Genomic DNA, 18738 nt, shown 5'->3' on the forward strand with positions numbered 1-18738 from the left:
TATACATAAAGACAGCGCCAAAATCTGCTGTGGGCGACTCCATTTTGGCTAAGAACTAGTCCTGAAGTCTTCTGTGTTAGGAAGAGAATTACCATCGGAAACCGCTGAAGTGCAGTTCGTACATTTCCGGTAGAACTCTTCTTCCCAGAAGGTAGCGAACAGTACAGTTTGTTTTCTGCTTGACGATCGGGAAACCGGAATGTTGGACGTAGGTTCTGAGTTTACATGAACAAGCCGGCAGTTTTAATGACGCTCATTGGCTGAGAGGCAACACACCCCAGCATAAATGACAGGGTGTTAAAGGAGGATGCGATGAACTCAGTGATTTATGCCAGCTTTGCCGTTTTCAGGCTTTACGTGTATGCTGCTGGCACCACCAGATAGAAAAAAATGTGCGCTTTTCAGCGTATAATGTCATTTTTCTAAGTTTTCTTCTCCTTTAAGATAAATCTCTTTAATTGGAGGGTCCAAAGAGAGTGCTTTGTGGCACCGTTTGTGGCACCTTGACTCACAATCCTTTTTCAGTGGCTGCATCTTGCTACTTCTGTTATGGTGACGGTTTTCTGCCTTCTTTTGCTTTACATTGATGAGATACATGTGACTTAGGCAAATGGTGCACCAGAATATGCAACACATTACAATACAGTGTTTGCTTGTATTTTGTGTACAAATATATGTGAACATCTCCATGCTTTTTTCAGAGAATTTGCCCAGACAAATTATTATTGGAAATGATACATATGGTTTATCTCTGTTTTTTTAATGCAGGGTAGGTTTTGGATCTTGATGATCTCAAAAAATGTGTTCGAAATCATGAACAAGATGTATCATATCCATGTATACTACATTGAGTGCCATACAATATATGACACTCATTGTTACTGAACCCACTTAAACAGCGGCTGTCATGCTTGTACTCCAGTAATGAGTTGTCGTTTCTTGTACTTGGTCAGGAAGTTCAGTAAGAGAAATATTAGGAATAGTGTCCCATAAAGCATTGCAAGTATTGAGCTAAAGTTTCACATGTACATAAAACGCGTTGACATGAGGGGGATGTTCCATTGCTGGTGAGCTGTGACAGTGTTCTTATCAGTTACTTTACATTACCCAGTTCACAGTTTCAGTACTTTATGAATTTAGCTGAAGTTAAGCATTCCTAAAGGTCAGCTAGCCATGCTACCAATCTAAGTTAGTGCTTAACATGTCTGAATTGAGAGCAGGTAAGGAACTTCAGTTGGAATCTGCTAGAAGGCATGAGTTAAATTGGAAGGCAATTAAAATATTTGTCAATTTGGAAAAAGCAATTTGTTTTTTAAATTATTATAAGCAAAAATGCCCCTTAATACATACATTTGCTTTGTTTGCAGTGTTGAAAAAGATTCCCATGAGATCAACAACAAGGTGACAGAGTTAAAAAACCGACTTCAGAAAGCCAGAGAAACTGTCGATAAAATGCCAGGAATTCATTGTACAAAGCAAGAACAGATGAAGCAGATCGAAATTCTTCGGAGGCAACTAGTAATGAAAACACAGCTGTTGTCAAAGTACAAAAATTATAGTCACTTTGACCTTTCACACTGAGAGGAGTCAGATCATTTTAATAAGGTGCTAGTGTGGTGTGAGTATTGATCTGTTTGTATATGGAAGAGGCAAACAAAGACATGGAACAGCATCCTATATTCAGCAAGGATCCGGGCCAATGGATGGCTTTGGTTCACAAAGAAGTATTGGTAACATCTGAGACAGGAAGACAGCACCAGGGGTGGGTTTACACCATAGACCCAGTTACACAGAGCATTGCCCTGGCACAGTTTGATGGGGCCACTAAGACCCTGCAAAACATTGAGATTGTACTGGGCCACGCTGTAAAGGAGATGAGAGTTGTGAATGAGAACACTGAAGAATTTAGAGAAGCGCTAACTAACCTGTGCAAATCTGTGTCAGATATGCCAGAGACACTGAGCCAAGAAACTCTAAAGAGGAGACAACTCAGTCTGAAATCCTGGCTGGAGAAAAACCGTCTTCCAGTCAGAGTAACTGGTGAATTGGATGACACATTGACAATAGCTGATGTATTAGTTGTTCAACCTCCATTTGGACCAGAAAACTGTATTTGTACGAATGAGATCATCTTGGGTAGAATCCAGGGTCTTATAAAAAACATGCCAGCTGATCATGAACAGTGGTAGCATAAGCATGAAGAGAATTCAATTTAACAGAAAAGACGAACACTTCGGTACTGTGAAGTGTCATAAAATGAAAGTATCTTATTTGGCACGTGGTAAGTGTGTTAAGTGAAGAAACTATTCTTGAAAGTGATACCAAAAAAACCCTATTACTTGTTTAGTGTAAATTTTTTCGTTTAGACCAGTTCAAAAATTTAAGTTGGATCCTTTCAGTGAAACATTTTGATATTTTTATTTTTCACACATTTGTCTTTTTTTTTTTTAATCCTTAATTCCACTCTTGTACTGTTGTGATTTTTTACTGTAAACTTCATACTTACTTACAATCAGCAGTCAGAAGAAACAGAAAGATAGAGGTGATTGTGATTTTATAGCCATTACTGTTTACAATATCTAGATGTCATCCTCTTAATGTAACAGTTTTGCTGCCAGGCACAATTTACACATTCATTTGCCTTTTCTGATCAGAGCAAATGTTGAAAAACAAAAATTAAAACTTTATGGACAATGGCTGCTTGCTGCACTTCGTTGCTTTTGTTGGTGTAGTAAGAACAAGTTGAGGAACCTCTATCCCTGTCCATGGTCATGCCAGGGATGGGACTCTCCACTGTTTGGGAGCTGCAGGGTTATTATTTGGTATGCAGGTACACATTAGTACGAAACTGCGATACAACCTACACTGCATTGGTTACCATGGCGACGAGATAGTCTCCAAATACAGGTGTACATTCATGTCAAATTATATAAAGCGTAGATTATAGATTTCCCCACTCTCACTGCTTGTTGAGTCTAAATGACGATAAGCTGTTGATGCTCGTGTATCTGCTTATGAAGTTCGTTCAGGAACACTTGTCTTCCTATCTGTACGTCATATGTCGGAAGTTGTCTGTAGCTTATGATTGGTACGCGGTAGTTTGCATAGGGCACTCCGGTCACCTCCACCCATGAAACGACTACATGTAGCATCATATAGGTGAAAATTCTTGAGTATGACATTAAACACCAATCCAATAACTCAAGTAGAGTTTTGTAGCTGAAATATTAGCTTTTGGTGGATGTCGTGGTAACCAGGTTGTCATTAAGCCTTATGTTTCTTTATGCTCTAGTTGAAATGTTCTCTGGGGGACTCGTTCAAAGCCTTGCATTTCTCTAATGAGTATGTGTATCTTTATCGGACAACATACATTTGGTAGTCGGGCCTCTGGCCGAGTAGTTAGTGTAGCACAGCACAATGACTTGAGAGGCTCTCACCTATTCAATTGCTGTGATTTCAAGTCCAGCGTATGCTGGCTTTCTGTCGGGTCGCACATGGGAAGGTCTACCAACATCCTGTGGATGGTCGTGGGTTTCGCCAGGGCTCTCCCAGTTTGCTCGCACCAAAATATCTTGGAGTGTTTTTACTTGCGGCATCTTCAAAGAGACCAAACCAATCAAATATATATGGTGGTGTTGATCCAAGATCTGTTTCATCCATTCCATGTGGAAGGATAAGGTAAAAGTGAAACTAACAACAAGGCTAATCTTCAGGCTAGTTGCTCACATAAATACTCTCCCATTTTGTCCTAAAGAGATCAAAACTTTACTTTAAACATATGTAATATGTTTAAAGTAAAGTTGTAATATCAAATAAATATGTAATATCAGAGACAGAAATCATAAATGTTTTTACAACGGTATGGATCTTGTTGGGTTGTTTCATGCTAATTAACTACCGTACAGTCGGAGGGGGTCTCCGTGGCGGAGAGGGTTACCACACCAGCGAGGCACAATGACCCAGGAGCCTCTCACCAATGTAGTCGCGGTGAGTTTAAGTCCACCTTATCCTGGCTTCCTCGCTTGCTAAGAATGGTCTGTCAGCAACCTGCAGATGGTCGTGGGTTTCCTGCCACCATAATGCCTGTTGCCCTCGTATAAGTGAAATATTCTTGAGTATGGTGTAGAACATCAATCAAATAAATAAATAAATAAACATAGTTGGTTTCCTCACTAAAGTAGCTCTAGGGCGTTCACTACCGCAATTCGTTGACCTTTTCGACCACCTGAGCAGCATTCATGGTCGGAATGCTCGAGGGAAAGTTGACAAAACAGGGTCAGGGGCTGTGGGTTAGTTTGATCAGAGAAGTTGAATAGCGCACCACTGGTGGTTGATGGTTCTCACCCATATAACTGTAAACGAAATAGCAAGTCGGCATCTATCAACTGGCCAGCGATGTGCATGGTTACACCCTCGTCAGAAGGGGCGGCGTAGGCTTTGAGTGGCAAGTTGAATCAAACACACAAGGCAAAAATGTAGGCCCCTTCGCTCTTGTTTTATTCCCGAGCAACATTGTCTTTAGTGAACTATCATTTGTTCTCTACGGGCTATGACTGACCACAAAACGCTGTAATAGCCTTTTACACAACATTTATGATATATAAGCTCATCTGTAAGAGTTTGTTCAGCAAACCAACAACACGTGCAGGTACAGCGAACGTGAGATATTAAATTTCTACTCAGACCTTGGTCGTTGTTGATAACATGTGAGTAGCCCAAAACAAGCTGGACGTTCCTATCGTAGCACACAGCTTCAGTCATATAGGCCTCCACGCGGACAATTTCACTAAGAAAAAAAAAAACGGCTCGAACCCTACATACCGTAATTTTGCTATCCACCAATTCCCTAAAAACGTCCGAAATGTAATATGTGAAAGTCAGCAATGGTAAACCATCTTTCAACGGTAGTCGAAACTTTCGAATCAGATAACTCAAATCAACGTCTGCAATGTTTGGAATTTTTGACACTGGGACGGTGTTTGAAAAATCATGTAGGCCCTATATTAATAGCAATGGGCACTGGGGAATTTACAGTTTCCCCCACCCCTCTTCCTACGCCCCTGCAAAGTCAAACCAAAGTCCAAGTTAAAATCCAAAGACGCTTCCCTAAGCACGTGACGCCTGGCAGTATGTAAATGTTGAGCTTCCGTCTGCTAGTCTTGATTTGGCGGGAGATTTCACTATCATGTTGACTTTCTTTTTTCCAAGGTGCGTGTCAATGAAAATAAGCTCATCTAATTGGTCAATGTTGAATTCTGTAAGTTGTTAGTTAAGCCCCGTCCAGACTATCCAACATCAGTCACTTTTGTTGACTCAAAAAGTCAACTTGAACTTGAGTCAACAAGTTGAGTAGTGTAGACGGTTTCCTCAACTTGGTTCAACAACACTCAGCAGCATCCAACTTTGTTGAATCGGAAAGGTGCATGTGTATTTTTTGCCAACAACTTGATGCGAACACAGTGTTCAATTCGTGCATGTTGAGTATGATCGCGATGTTGTGATGTTGGGAATGTTTGGCGGTTGTTCATGTCTAACACTTCTAAAATGGGATGGTGGAACACCATCAGTGCAGCTGACAGCCGGGAGAAGCAGTCGTTAGCTTGCCAATTTGACAGGGACAAATTTTGAGACAGTTTCGGAAAATACAGGTTTGTAAATACCTGTGGCTTCGTACTTTTTCATTTTAATTCATGGATAAAAATAAAGGTGTTGTCAACCCTGTAGGCCTACCCACCGGACTACTTTCATCTCGCCAAGCATGAGCATCGCACTCCCGTGGCGATGTTTGTCTAGCCATCGGCCTAGGCGAGAAAACAATCGCCCACTCCACCATTGCGGCACCGTTTTAAGTTTCGATCGTTCAGTGTTAAAGTGGCAAAAATCTCATGGCTTGACACCTGCTGGTCGAAAAGGTCAGCGAAGTATGGTAGCTTATTTTGTCTACAAAAACTCTTCTTGGCCTGATCAATGTGGTTGCTGGATGGAATACAGCCATCGAAGGTGCTGCTGTGGCTTGAAGAAAGGACATTTTCTGCACCAATGAGCACAAGTGCTGTGGTATAAGTGGAAATGTTAAACGATGAAATAAAGCACCACAAAAGCATAAACATTAAGTCTAAAAGACACTTTGTAATAAAACACATCCAAAGATATTCCATTAAAAGATAGCATAATTTATTTGCATAGATCAAATAATATCGCTGTTCTTTTAAAAAATGAAAGACTTGAAAGATTGAGCTAATTCCCGAACCACACATAATAGATGTCATACTATTAAGCAAAGCTTTCAACTCCAACAGAAGACAACCCGAATCATATTAAAGTGAACATAAAGTCAGCCACTCAAGCTGATTTAATTAAAAAGTAGCATTCCAGAAACATTCTAAAAATGATTTAAAAATTCTACACTGCTTACCAACAAAATAACAGCAAACAATTGCCAGTACCGTCACACATTTTGTGATGCCATTTTGCCCTCTTATAACTATCTAGAGCGAGGTCACAAAACATAGGAGCTCTTCTGCACCATTGGTATTAAACAATGTGACAATGAAAAAAATACAATCAAAAACGCCTGATATCCAACCAAAGAGGATCAGCTCTGTTCCGTTTTCAAAGGACCGATGTTTCTTTCAGTTTGGCGCTCAGCCTGGGCGTTGTTCATGGACACAAGCGTTGTGTTTTACTTTTCCTGCTCGTCCTTGTCACGCATGAGTGTAAGCATTTGGCCCTGCTGGCTGTACCGACTGAAGGAAACTTACCGAACATAGCAGGACCTTCTGAATGATGACAGACCCTTTCATTCAGATTTTGGGAAGATACTTTCGTAATAAATCTGACTCTGCCAGGAAAAAATAATGAAAAGTCACAATATTTTTCTTCAAGCAATGACTCTCCCGAGGCTCACCCTGACAAATTACTGCAGTGTCCTGCCCAACATATATGGGCATATGTTCTCAGTTCCCTACTCATAAATGTGTGGTCCAAACTGTATCAGTTTAACACTAACCGCAAAATCCAATTTATTGCACTGATATGCATCTATCCACTATAAGAAACCACACAGACAATCAAGAGCTAATAGGTGTTTTGATGTGACAACCAATTATCACGTGGTGCTTTCAGCGCTAGTGATTGGCCCAAGATGGCTGTTCGTAGTGAATGGGGAGGCAGCATATTTTTTAATCCTGTGAGGTGGCGCTAGTGTAAGGCAGGACCACGAGTCACTGTTACATCGAGAATGGATTGTAACATAACGTCTACACCATTACATTGTATCAGTTTCTACTGTAATGGACTATCTTTAATGTGACGTCATCATGATGAACTGGGCATGGAACATTTGATGTCAATAAAATGACATCAAGGTCCTGTTGTCGGGTGTTTGCCATGTCCCCAATGCTGAATTTACCTTCTAGGCTCTCAAAACTTTACAGAATTTTTTACATATTTTTCTGTGATAACTGTGTCCTATATCATTTTACATATATACATATATATATATATATATATATATATATATTACAGTCGCAAACTCTATGTTCACTTTAAATATTAGTATATGAATATAAGTTATACATTCACTAATGGTACATTTTGAAATATTCAATTATAGGTACCTGATACAAAAAGGTTGTATCAAACATTTGTTAAAGATTATCGCCTGCAGTGGTTATACTAATTCCAGCACAAAGTAAGGTATGCTACTCATGTCCTTTGGCTTAGGCTAGCAGTATTCTACAAACTCAAGGTGTAATATCTTAATCTTCAGCTAGCAGAGAATACAGGCAAAATAAAGCGAACTTTCACAATGCTTTATTCGTCCTCGGGATAAAAATGTATCTCAAACAAGACTTTCATACACACATACAGAAGGTTAACTTACACCGAAGGTGTGAACGTTCCATTAATTTTATATTACTTTAGGATAAGACTGGTGATACGGTTTAAGACCTTAAACCTATGGGACAAAATGATAAACTGTAGACTGATGAGATGCCACTGCCAATATTAAAGCTAGATAGCGGTTTTGAGAGAGCATCGGTATGCATCTGCAGAAAAAAAGCATACAGAAGTGTGCCTATGCTACAACAGAAGACCATGTGATGGGTCTTTGAGATTGATGCAGATCCATGAACACAACTTCCAGTCCAACTGATCAGACCCTTGTGAGAGTTGTGATAGAGATACAATGATTTAACATATGGTGACATACCATTGCTGAATGAGTGAAACCCTTTTAAAGCACTGTTTTAATGCATATATTTTTATATAGATAATGTTAGATTTTTTTGAACTTCTCATATTACATGATATCATAATTTTAGGCACAACATTTGGACAACACATGAATTCATCCATTGTCACTATCACCAACAGCAATTGTACAGCCTACTGCTCATGCCTGTGACAAATATCTTTTCGCAATGTTTTCAGTCAAACACTAACTGGCATATACATGTACTACCCAGGACATCTTAAATACACAACTTTGCACAATGCTTATTCTTCAACTGACTGAAATAGTAGTGATGTAAACTCAGTTTAAATGCATGTATCATTGTACAATTATTGTTACTGCTGCCTTTCCGCATTTTGCAATGATGCTAAATTCAACAGTCACAGAGTAATCAATGGGAAGGCAGTGTATTTTTACTCCCCTGGACATTTTGTTATGTTAAAAAAGATTGCAGCGCAACATCTACAATGTATTAGTTTCAGCTGTAAAGTCGTCCTGTATTTAATGATGAGTTGGGAAACAAACGTATGATGTCAACAAAATGGCATCAAGGTCCTACTGCTGGGTGTTTGACAGGTTCCTATTACAAACTAGCTCAAGTCCCCAGGCAATGGAGTTAATGTGAGCCACAGGCAATGTAGGTACATGTACATAAGTAGGTATAACTGAATTTTAAATTTGTTTTACAGTTTAAATTACATACAAATTGTTCATTCTGAAGGTCAATATATCAGACATAAAATCAAGAAATTATACTTCAACTAAAGGGAGGGAAAATAATTCTAATTAACCTTTCACCAGTATATATCAGTGTTTGTGGTGAACTTCATTCTCCATACACACAAAAATTAATCATCCTCACATAAATATGACAACAAAACTTAACATAATACACTGAACGACTCCCAGAATGCTGGAACTTGGTCTGAGTTTTGTTCAAAAGTGGATAACGTGTGCATAGATGTGAGATCTGGAGAAGTACAAAAGTACCCCCAAAATCAACTTAATGAGATAAAACTTTACAAAAACTTCAGGTTAAATACAACCCTGAGATACTGGTAGATACCCACAAAGAATCAACAAGGACATAACAGGTTATGACAACATAGGAAGTACCTATAATTTTCGCTTTCTTTTTCTAGGATTACAACCTTTGCCAAACCAGCCAGGAAGGGAGGTAACTGGTGAGATTGGGGTTTTTGAATCACTGTGCATCTGTGCAATCACTTGGCATTCATCTTCATGGACTGAGTCTTTAATTTCTTCCTTTTCAACACCAAAATTAGACATACTGGAGTACATATGGTCACTGTTTGGTATCTGACTATAACCACCATCAGATACATCTAAATTCAAACCCTCCTCGTCTTTAGATGTGTCAACTGTTTTTTCAGAGCTACATGTACATTTCTGTAAATTTCCAAATGACGTGGAGCCACAACACTGTTCACAAACACTGACCATAGTTTTTGATAGATCTACATGTAAGTTATGCCCAGAGGCTGTGCTCAAATCCAGTCTTGAAAACAGAACTGGGTGCTCTGATTTTATCTTACTTTGTCTGTTACTTTTTTCTGCTCTTTTTTCTGGACATGGTGGTTTCTTCTCAACATCCATGTTAGATGAACTTGATGTCTCTTCAATCCCGGAAACATTTGTAGATTCCACAAACTTTAAAGAGCTGCCTTGATCCTTTTCCAGTAAACATTTGATGGTTTTGTACACACTGCTGGCTGGTACTTTCTTATTCGTCATTTTTTTCTTCTTTGTGAAGGCTTTGACAGCCTGACTGAACTGGTTAGGTTCTAACTGATCTGGAATCTGGAGAATCTTCTTGGATGTTAAGCTCAGCTCTGTCTTGAGAAGAGGTGTGTACAATTTGAAGATGGGGTCAGCAACTCTGAACAGAAAAGAATACATTTAACATAGTTCTACACATCTCATTTTGTCACTGCTCTGATCTCTTATTCTGTATAAAAACAATAAAAAAAAATATTTTATGTGAAAATTGATATTGATTTGTACTTGACAAGATTTTCTCTGAATGTAAAAATACACGTTGGTTGATAACATAACATGGGGAAGTGTTGACAAATTACATTAATCTACATAACACAGTGAAATTTACATGTACCATGATAAACATGTTCACACATTTTCCCAGCTTAAGAAAATTTTCCTAGTTAAAAACAGAAAATCAATTTGAACAAAAATACCAGCACATATTGGATCAAATGAGTATTAATGATAATCAATGCTGATTACTTTGTTATTTTTTCGCTCCTAGAGAAAACATATCTGAATTATGAAATTTTTTCTCATTCCTAAGAAAGCTGCCATCTTGAATGAACACAAATAGCCTCACCCTGTTGTATGAATGTTCATAACTGACTCACCTTTTGTATTCTGGAATATCTATGTTTAATTCTTCCATTAAAAGCTTCAAAACTTCATCACATTTCCCTGCATTAAAAAAAAAAAACAATGACCACTGTTATCCATCCATGTGTTGTTGTGGTATAGATGTCCATTGGATAAACCTAATTAAAGAAAGACAGATGACACTCAGTGAACGTTCAGAACCTGTATGATTAGTCTACAAAAGCAGCAGCTCTTCCCTTTGCAACTATGATGACACTTTAATATGTCAAACTTTACCATTGATCTTCAGTGTTGCAAAATCATCCTTTGGAGTCCACTGCAAGTTTACAATGTACAGCTTTGGTCTGTCTTTAGGTCTCATATCCATGCACCACAAACAGGGATATTTTCGTAGAATCTGGAAAATATTGTGAAAAATTCACTTGAAGGTAAAACTTAAAACTTATTTCACACGCTTTTTTATGTTTTGCTTTGTCGAATGTTGAACTCCAAGATTTTGCACTTCCATGACTGCATTTATGTTTTTTGTTGGAAGAATGGAGCAGAGCATGAGGAAAACTCATTGACAGGTACATGTACAAGGGCAAAGATTCACAAGTCGCCTTCACTCTGTAGATCAAACTTCAAGAAGAAACAAACTCATTGGTCAAGGGCTGGCTAACTGTGACAACCACTCAGCAAAAGCTTTCAAAACACATATTTAATGTATTCCCAATTATGCTACACCAGTGTTTTATATACATTTACGTTGGCAGATACTACTGACGAATGTGGGTAGTATCTAACAGTTGCTCTCATAATCTAAGATCTACCTTGAGACTTGATCCTAAACATAATATCATATCACAGTCATCCACAGCATCTGCAGCTTCCTGCCAGTTATATGGAGATTGCAGACCTCCTTTTTCCCCAAAATGAACAATGGTGTCTTTGAGCGGTGAGCCACACATGTGACAGGAGCGACCCGTGCTGTGACGTCTCACACCCGTTCTCTCCGTCACGTCAAACAAGCGGATGTATTCTCGTAGTGGTTTGCACTCTTTGCACAGCTACAAACAAGACAAAATTCTCAAATAAACGTTGGTGGAATCATCACATCTGCTAAGTGAACGTAGTCAAAATTTCACTTTATACACTGCAAATGTCCTGTCGGGACTGAACTTAAGAATAAGTGTTTGATTATTATTTTCTTTACCACTGGCATTGTACACCATATGATCAGAGAACGTTTCACTTCATCACCTAATGGTGGTCAGATTTATTGCCCGTGGAAGCCTGAGAAAGTAAAACTGTGTAGAAATTAACTTTGCTTTTCTCCAAATTCCTCCCAAAGTTTATAGCACATAACCGAATCATGTGGGACTAGACACAAAAACATCGTATACAGGTATGTTTGTGAAGGCTGAAGCCTGGTGGTCTGCACTGCACTGATAAAAGTGAGATTTTCACTCAGATATATCTTTGGCTGTTACATTTTGATATCTCACACCCACACAGCAAGACGTCAAAAAAAGAAACATTTTGTTTCTTGATGTCACCGGACAAGCTTACTCAACTTAAACATGTCAAGACACAATGCCATAGAAGACATCATGTTATAGACACAAAATCTGTTCAAGCCTACAGCTAAAAACATTGTTTAAACTTGTTCAAAAACACAAAATTATGATGTTGTGAAAATATAACGAATAAATAGAATATTTCAATTTTCTCTTCATTTTTGTCATCATTTTTGTATTGCAGAACACTGTATACTGGTCTGAACTGTGAGGTACATGTACCTGTGAGATACTGGGCAAGGTGCAGTGGTCTCCCCCTTGCTCTGCCTGGTTTTCTCTACACTTTAACCTGACCACAATCTGTACAGTACACTGGTAGTGGCCCAAGAACATGAAAACACATATATTATACTGAAACTAGTTTCCCAGATGAAGCCACCTACAATACTGTATCCAGGGCAACCATAATCATAAAACAAGGATTTTGTATCACTCACCTCAATAAACATATTGCCATGGACCTCAGACAAAGCATTCCTGGAGAGTCCACTCCTTAGATGAAGACCATCACAGTTCTGGGAGACAACATGCTTTACCTGAAATAATCCCAATAGCATTCCATTATGTCATACAACTGTGTTTTAAACTAGTAGGAACCTCTCCAACAATGACTGAGCAACTCTCATGAGGGATATACTTTAACCATGTGCTGCCTAATGCTTGAAGATTTAAAACTTAATGGATATAAGAACACTAAACTTGACCACAACATGTTATCCTAGATTTTAAGGATACGCACAGTGTTTGAATAAGATGTAAACATAATAAAAAAGTGTCAAACCATACCATGTTCTCATAGTGAAGTTTGGCGATAGCCATGTGAGTAAGCGTTGGTTCTGCATCACTAAGATCCTGAGCCCTGTAAAACAAAATGAATCCTTAAATCACTGTATTAACCCCTCATCATATGACAAGGTTCACAAACATTATTATCAGCCTTTCAAGTTCTTAAAAATACAAATATCAGCACAAATAGCTACCTGGCTTTAATATCAGCTGCGTATGAATTGTTTTTTTTCAGTATCATGTGAATTGTCTCCAGTATGCCAAATTTAATTTAATTTTTAAAATAGTCCATAAACAACTTGATAACAACTAGATAAAAGCTGGGACTCACTGGACTTCTTTTCCCTGCTGTAACAGAGTCCATACACCATTAGGCCCCCGGTAGTCTGGGATAGATGCCGCCTTCAGGAGACAAAATGTGTTATGAATTTAATATCAATACCATCATCAGAAACATGTTCATTAGGTGTGACCCCACTGACATTTCACAAGACTACACCAGCACTCTAAAGATTTTATTGGGCTTTTTTTAGAGTTTTTCATATTTCTCTTTGTGTTAGTTTCTTTAAAATCCTTACCTTTTCCGTTAGTGAGAATTTTAAAAAAAACAACAAGAGCCCAAGGGCTGTGCAAATGGGTCGTCTTCTATGTTTATTTCTCTATAAAGAGAATGATTTGTACCAGAGCGTCATTTTCCAGAAATTTTTTGGGCAACATTCTGCAAGACTGATCGGAAGGTAGGCACCATGTGATCTCCTTAGTAATAAATGGCATGGATGAAGAAAATGGTCCTTCCAGTGTTATTGCATGGGAAAATGCCTATTTTTGAATCACTGTCAGCGATCTTGTATCCACTGAATTTGTATAATTTCCAGCTTTCCAGAAAGTCTGAGTATTTCTGTAGAGCTCTCAAGGTGTTATTTTGTACTTACTGGTCCCTAAAAGTGGCAAAAAGTGACATTTTCCCCCATGTACGCTACAGCTGTCGGGAATTTAGGCATACACATATATTGTCATGTGTATTCGGTATGCTCTGTTTTAATTTTAGAAGCATATCATTCAATTCTTAAGTGCATTCATGCCTGTACGCCCCTTATCTGTAGCACTGGGGTCATGGTCAACTGGCATAGCCACTGTCTGATAACTTCCACGTTCTTTACTTTCACCATTTTGGTGACTCACAAAATGCTCAGTTGCCATAAGGTAGGCCTAAATATTATTTGCAGCTGTTAAATATGTGAACGCAGGCTACCTGACATGATGTAAATCTTTTCGCTACATACGCTATCACAGGCAATCAAGGTACAGACTGGTATTTGACATTTACCATCACAGTCCTAAAAATAGAACAAGTGCATTTCATAACCTCTTGTCACATTGAAATAAAAAAAAATATAATAAATAAAAGCACAATTCCAAACATAAATAAAATTTTTATTCATGCACAATCTTAACATATAAATGCTAACAAAACAAGGAGGAAAACATCACGAAAGACGCAAATATTTGACCATAACACACAGTCTATTTCGTTAAGCGCACTGACAAGTACTTGGGTGAAACTACTTCAGGCAATTTCTTCACATTTTTTTATGCCTCTATAATGGGCCTCTGGCTATTCTCACCAACAGACCCCAAAAAATGTACCTACTGACTTATTTTTTTTTAAGGTATGGGATATGTCAAGCAAAAAATTTTTAAGCATGACCTGATCTATTGACAAGTGATTACATATCACTTTTTTCTACAGTACTTCATGCTTATCCATGGAGAGATAGCTTACTGTGCTGATTCCTGCTCCTGTATAAACTACAACTTGTTTACAATCCTTCAACTCTCGTGCCAGCTGCTGGCACTTAGACTTCAGTATTTCTGGTTCATCTTCAACCTAGCAAATAAAAAGACACACCACATACATATAACAGTATATGCAAACAGAAAATCCCAGGCATGACAGTGTAAAGGCTCACAATATTAAACAATAGACCATACTATTTATATATTTTCCAATAATGAAAAATTTAATCTGACAAATTAACTTATGACAGCCTAAAATTCAGCCAACTCCGGTTCAGATAAATGTTTGAATTTTCATGTATATTCCTGGTATTTAAAAAAATAATACAGTTATGTTTTCTTAAAACTGTTATCAATTTCCATGCCCTACTTAAAAAAATTATTTGTGCACATCAATTTTCACATCGATCAATCATTGTAAAATGAAATCTTGTGTATACTGGCAGTGTTACAATATTCACCTCCAAAAGGCGTTGTTTAGCAGCATCCCTGCTCTTTCTTCTCTTCCCAATGGACTGTACGATCTCTGGTGACTGTTGCAATATTGCATTGTCTGCCTCAGTTCTGGCACTTTCACTTTTTTTCAAAATGTCAGACACCTGTGAAAATTGATATGTAAATAGGTATAGGCTTACTAATTACACATTTGACATTTCCCAACACAAGCAATAACAATCCCCAAATATGCTATCTTAGTCTCCGTATTCTAACAACTTGTTGGAGGGGGGGGGGGGGGGGTTAAAAATAATAATACTGTTAAAACTGAAATATACAGTTATAAATATACACAATATGAAATGTCCCTGTTGTACTTTCCAAGACTTTCACGTAGAGGTGCAGCACTATCTGATTTTTCTTTTTTGTGTGGCATATTAATGGCCATAAAAAAGAGTTATGAATAAAATGAAATGTTTTTGGAATTTAGTATTGATGTTTTTGTACTAACAATGTCGTGGCTGCGCCTACCATGGGTAAGGAAATTCTGCGTTTCCGAGGGGCTGTGGGTATGTAGAGGAAATGAGCAATGACAGCCCTTCTGCGACAGATTAAATTAGCCTTAACTTGGACACTACTTGACCTGTCAACAATGCAAAATGCCATTTGGGTACCACACATGGTGGCTTAAGTGCTGCATGTGGCCCAGTCCATGACTTTCCTTTGGCATACTGAAATGTGCTTGAGTAGACTCACAGCCAGTCCATTTATTTGATATTTTCCACATAATATATTGACATTTACATAAAGGTAGTCATGGTTACAGAACTTGGGATATGATTGCAAGAAAATAAAGTAGTACGATCTCTATACCGTCTTATACAAATTTCAGTATACATGCATTGGCAGAAAACAAATCAAAATCAAACTTAAACGAGCTGATTGTCTGAGCACACTGACCATTGGTTGAGAAAAATTTGAATACGTCGTAATCATGGAGACCAGCACCCTAGGTTAAATCGAGGGGAGCAGGTGGCGGCCTGAATTAACATTCCACTTCCCTCTAGCTGGTCAAATCCACACTGTAACATCTCCCCTTACCACCATCATTCACAATTTAGTAAAAGGTAATTCAGTAAAGTATTGTTTCTGAGGATAAACCTCCAAGCCATGTGGTGCAGTCACATTTTCAAGACGACTGCCATGTATTTAAAATGGGTGATTATAATTCTGGGAACGTACCCATATGGAGACTTTTGTAGTTTTTCTTTTCTAAAAGTGATATTCTTAATCTCTTGCATTAATTTTTTTAAATTTTGGAACTGGGTTATTTATAGCATCATAATTTTGCATCATCAGAAATAAAGTCAACTATGAAGTATGATGTCCAGAATTTCAACTATTGGTTTCAATTAAAGTGTTCACATGACTCACTTTAAATGACAAGGCAAATGGTGGCTGTCTTAAATCACTGGCAACAGCATAGCCTGCAGTACTTTTTGCAAGAAACGGATGCTTTATTGGATAAGAGTACTATTATAAAACTGTTACCAAGATAAGACGTTAGCAGAGGGTCTCCATAACTAATACATAATATGTATGAAGGGAAGCCCTCGGAGAGCAAACAGCTTTACCATAAAGAAAGCAAATTAATTCCTCCGAAACGACTGGGAACGCATCTCCGGCCATTTAATACTGCAGAACTTTCAGGAGCTAGATGGTCCCTGGAGCCCCATCTGTTGTGTTGTGATAGTCGGACACTCATATCATTTTCCACCCGATCCACTTCCACTTGTACATCCAGGTGTCCTGTGAGTCTCACACCGGCATTAGTTTGTCAAAAATATCCACAATGTGGACATAAACCATCAAAACATCAGAATGTTGACTAAAGCTTTATCTAGACACAGCGCAGCTGCCACTGTTTTCAGATAGTTCCATCCCTTAACGTCACCTGTATCACAATTTCTCAATAAGTGATCCAGAGGTATCTAACTCCTTACATAATGATCGACAAATATCCTCTGCTGCAGCACATGAACTCTGATCTCACTTCACCAAGCATGCCATGATACACCGGTCAACAGTAAACAAGTTTTCATGTAACAAATTCTTTATAACAGAAAGCAATAGAGCTAGCCACAAAATGCCCCAATGCATCACTGGCCATACAGGTTTTCAGTAAAAAGGCTGACAAAAGACCTTTGCGCCAGAGGTTATCTGATGGAATTACAGTAAGAGTGTCCTCTACCTAAATGCCCTATATATATAATGCATGTTTAAGCTGGCGGCATGGGCTTTGATGTATGCTTGCGATCATACCGTATGGATTCTATATGTGTTCTATATATATATATGGCCTATAAATGTTGGTAAATGTTGCTATTGTAAATACACATTTTTAAATTATGTCTGGACTTTAAAGTTTGTAAACTGATTGCATGTAAATATGATTGTGGTTGTATGAAGAAAATGAACACGGCCATCAGTTGTGGACTTGATATTTCTGACAAAGATTGCACAGAGATGCGTACACGGTGTTCAACGAATGACCAGTGTTGTTGTTGTAGACCATCGACTGCACACACGTCAGACCCCTGACATTTAGCTAATGGGTGTTTTGACCTGATCCCATTTGATGACCTGTGGGTCACTCATTCATAAATCATGACATACCGTAGGTTATATTATTGGATGGAACAGTCTGAAAACAACGGTGTTCTGTCCAGATAAAGTACTAATCAACCCTCCGACGTTGATTAGATGGATTTTGTCCACATTTTGGATATTTTTGGCCAACTAATGCCGACGTGAGACCCACAGGACACCAGGAAGTACTGATGAGTGCAAAGTTAGCGGAGGAAATGTTTATCTAAAAATCCGTGAAACTCTGTTTCCGGCCTTGTCTTTCTACATACATATACACATAGTGTATAGTATTATATAGTAGTATATACCCAGGCCTGTTAGATCGATACGGGTGCCTGTGCACAGGGCCAAAACAGCAACCTCATCTTTACAGCAGAACTCCCACCACAGACTCATGTGTATGTCTTGTCAGCCAAATGAATTATGCCAAGAACGAATGTAAACAAACTTGTTTGTTTGACTGCACCTTTCAATCTGCTTGTTTTTGTCCACTTACATACTCGTTTGAAATAACCTACCTGTTTAACGCGAGCTTTGACTTCTTCTTTGACAAGAATTCTGCCGATCTCAGCGCATTTCTTGGCGTTTCTCTTGGATTTCCTCGACACCTCCTCATCTGTCGTCTCCATATTTGTTGCTGTGCAAGGAAAACCGCAATGCTCACAAACGCTAGCCGAGAGAGGATGTGTTACAAACGGGCATGATTTTGTCTATATCCATTTAGAAGGCTTCATAGTAACGTTAAATATTAATATTTTCCAAAAATTTCCAACAAATTCGGTCTAAAACAGCTGAAACAGGTAATTTTTCATTTATAAACAAGTGGTGTTTGCGACTCTATATACACAATTTACCTCCATGTCAGAAGAGCATCTATAGGCATTACGTTAC

The 18738-nt window shown here is 38.4% G+C and overlaps 2 protein-coding genes across 2 annotated transcripts; one reads left to right on the top strand and one right to left on the bottom strand.

Annotated features, from left to right (window-relative positions):
- The first annotated feature begins 1503 nt into the window (after nt 1-1503).
- Nucleotides 1504-3853, top strand: LOC135480420 (gem-associated protein 6-like). The gene has a single exon (XM_064760252.1). It carries the CDS (start codon nt 1641-1643, stop codon nt 2187-2189), a length of 549 nt encoding a protein of 182 aa, XP_064616322.1. The 5' UTR covers nt 1504-1640; the 3' UTR covers nt 2190-3853.
- Nucleotides 3854-7623: 3770 nt separating this feature from the next.
- Nucleotides 7624-18580, bottom strand: LOC135470110 (NAD-dependent protein deacetylase sirtuin-7-like). Its single transcript, XM_064748871.1, has 10 exons — nt 18366-18580; nt 15225-15362; nt 14750-14854; nt 13298-13368; nt 12967-13039; nt 12618-12716; nt 11434-11670; nt 10898-11018; nt 10636-10702; nt 7624-10139 (listed from the first exon to the last, which is right to left on the bottom strand). The coding sequence occupies exons 1-10, from the start codon at nt 18474-18476 to the stop codon at nt 9356-9358; spliced, it is 1806 nt and encodes a 601-aa protein (XP_064604941.1). The 5' UTR covers nt 18477-18580; the 3' UTR covers nt 7624-9355.
- Nucleotides 18581-18738: the final 158 nt, after the last annotated feature.

Source organism: Liolophura sinensis, chromosome 1 (assembly GCF_032854445.1).
Source record: "Liolophura sinensis isolate JHLJ2023 chromosome 1, CUHK_Ljap_v2, whole genome shotgun sequence".
Lineage (NCBI taxonomy): Eukaryota > Metazoa > Mollusca > Polyplacophora > Chitonida > Chitonidae > Liolophura > Liolophura sinensis.

Excerpts from the sequence above, each read along its gene's own strand:
- LOC135480420 (XM_064760252.1), top strand. The coding sequence starts at position 1,641 with ATGGAAGAGGCAAACAAAGACATGGAACAGCATCCTATATTCAGCAAG.
- LOC135470110 (XM_064748871.1), bottom strand. The coding sequence starts at position 18,476 with ATGGAGACGACAGATGAGGAGGTGTCGAGGAAATCCAAGAGAAACGCC. Across the intron at positions 10,703-10,897 it reads TGCAACACTGAAGATCAATG|GGAAATGTGATGAAGTTTTG; the intron begins GTAAAGTTTGAC and ends TTTTTAATGCAG. Across the intron at positions 10,140-10,635 it reads GATATTCCAGAATACAAAAG|AGTTGCTGACCCCATCTTCA; the intron begins GTGAGTCAGTTA and ends TTTTCTGTTCAG.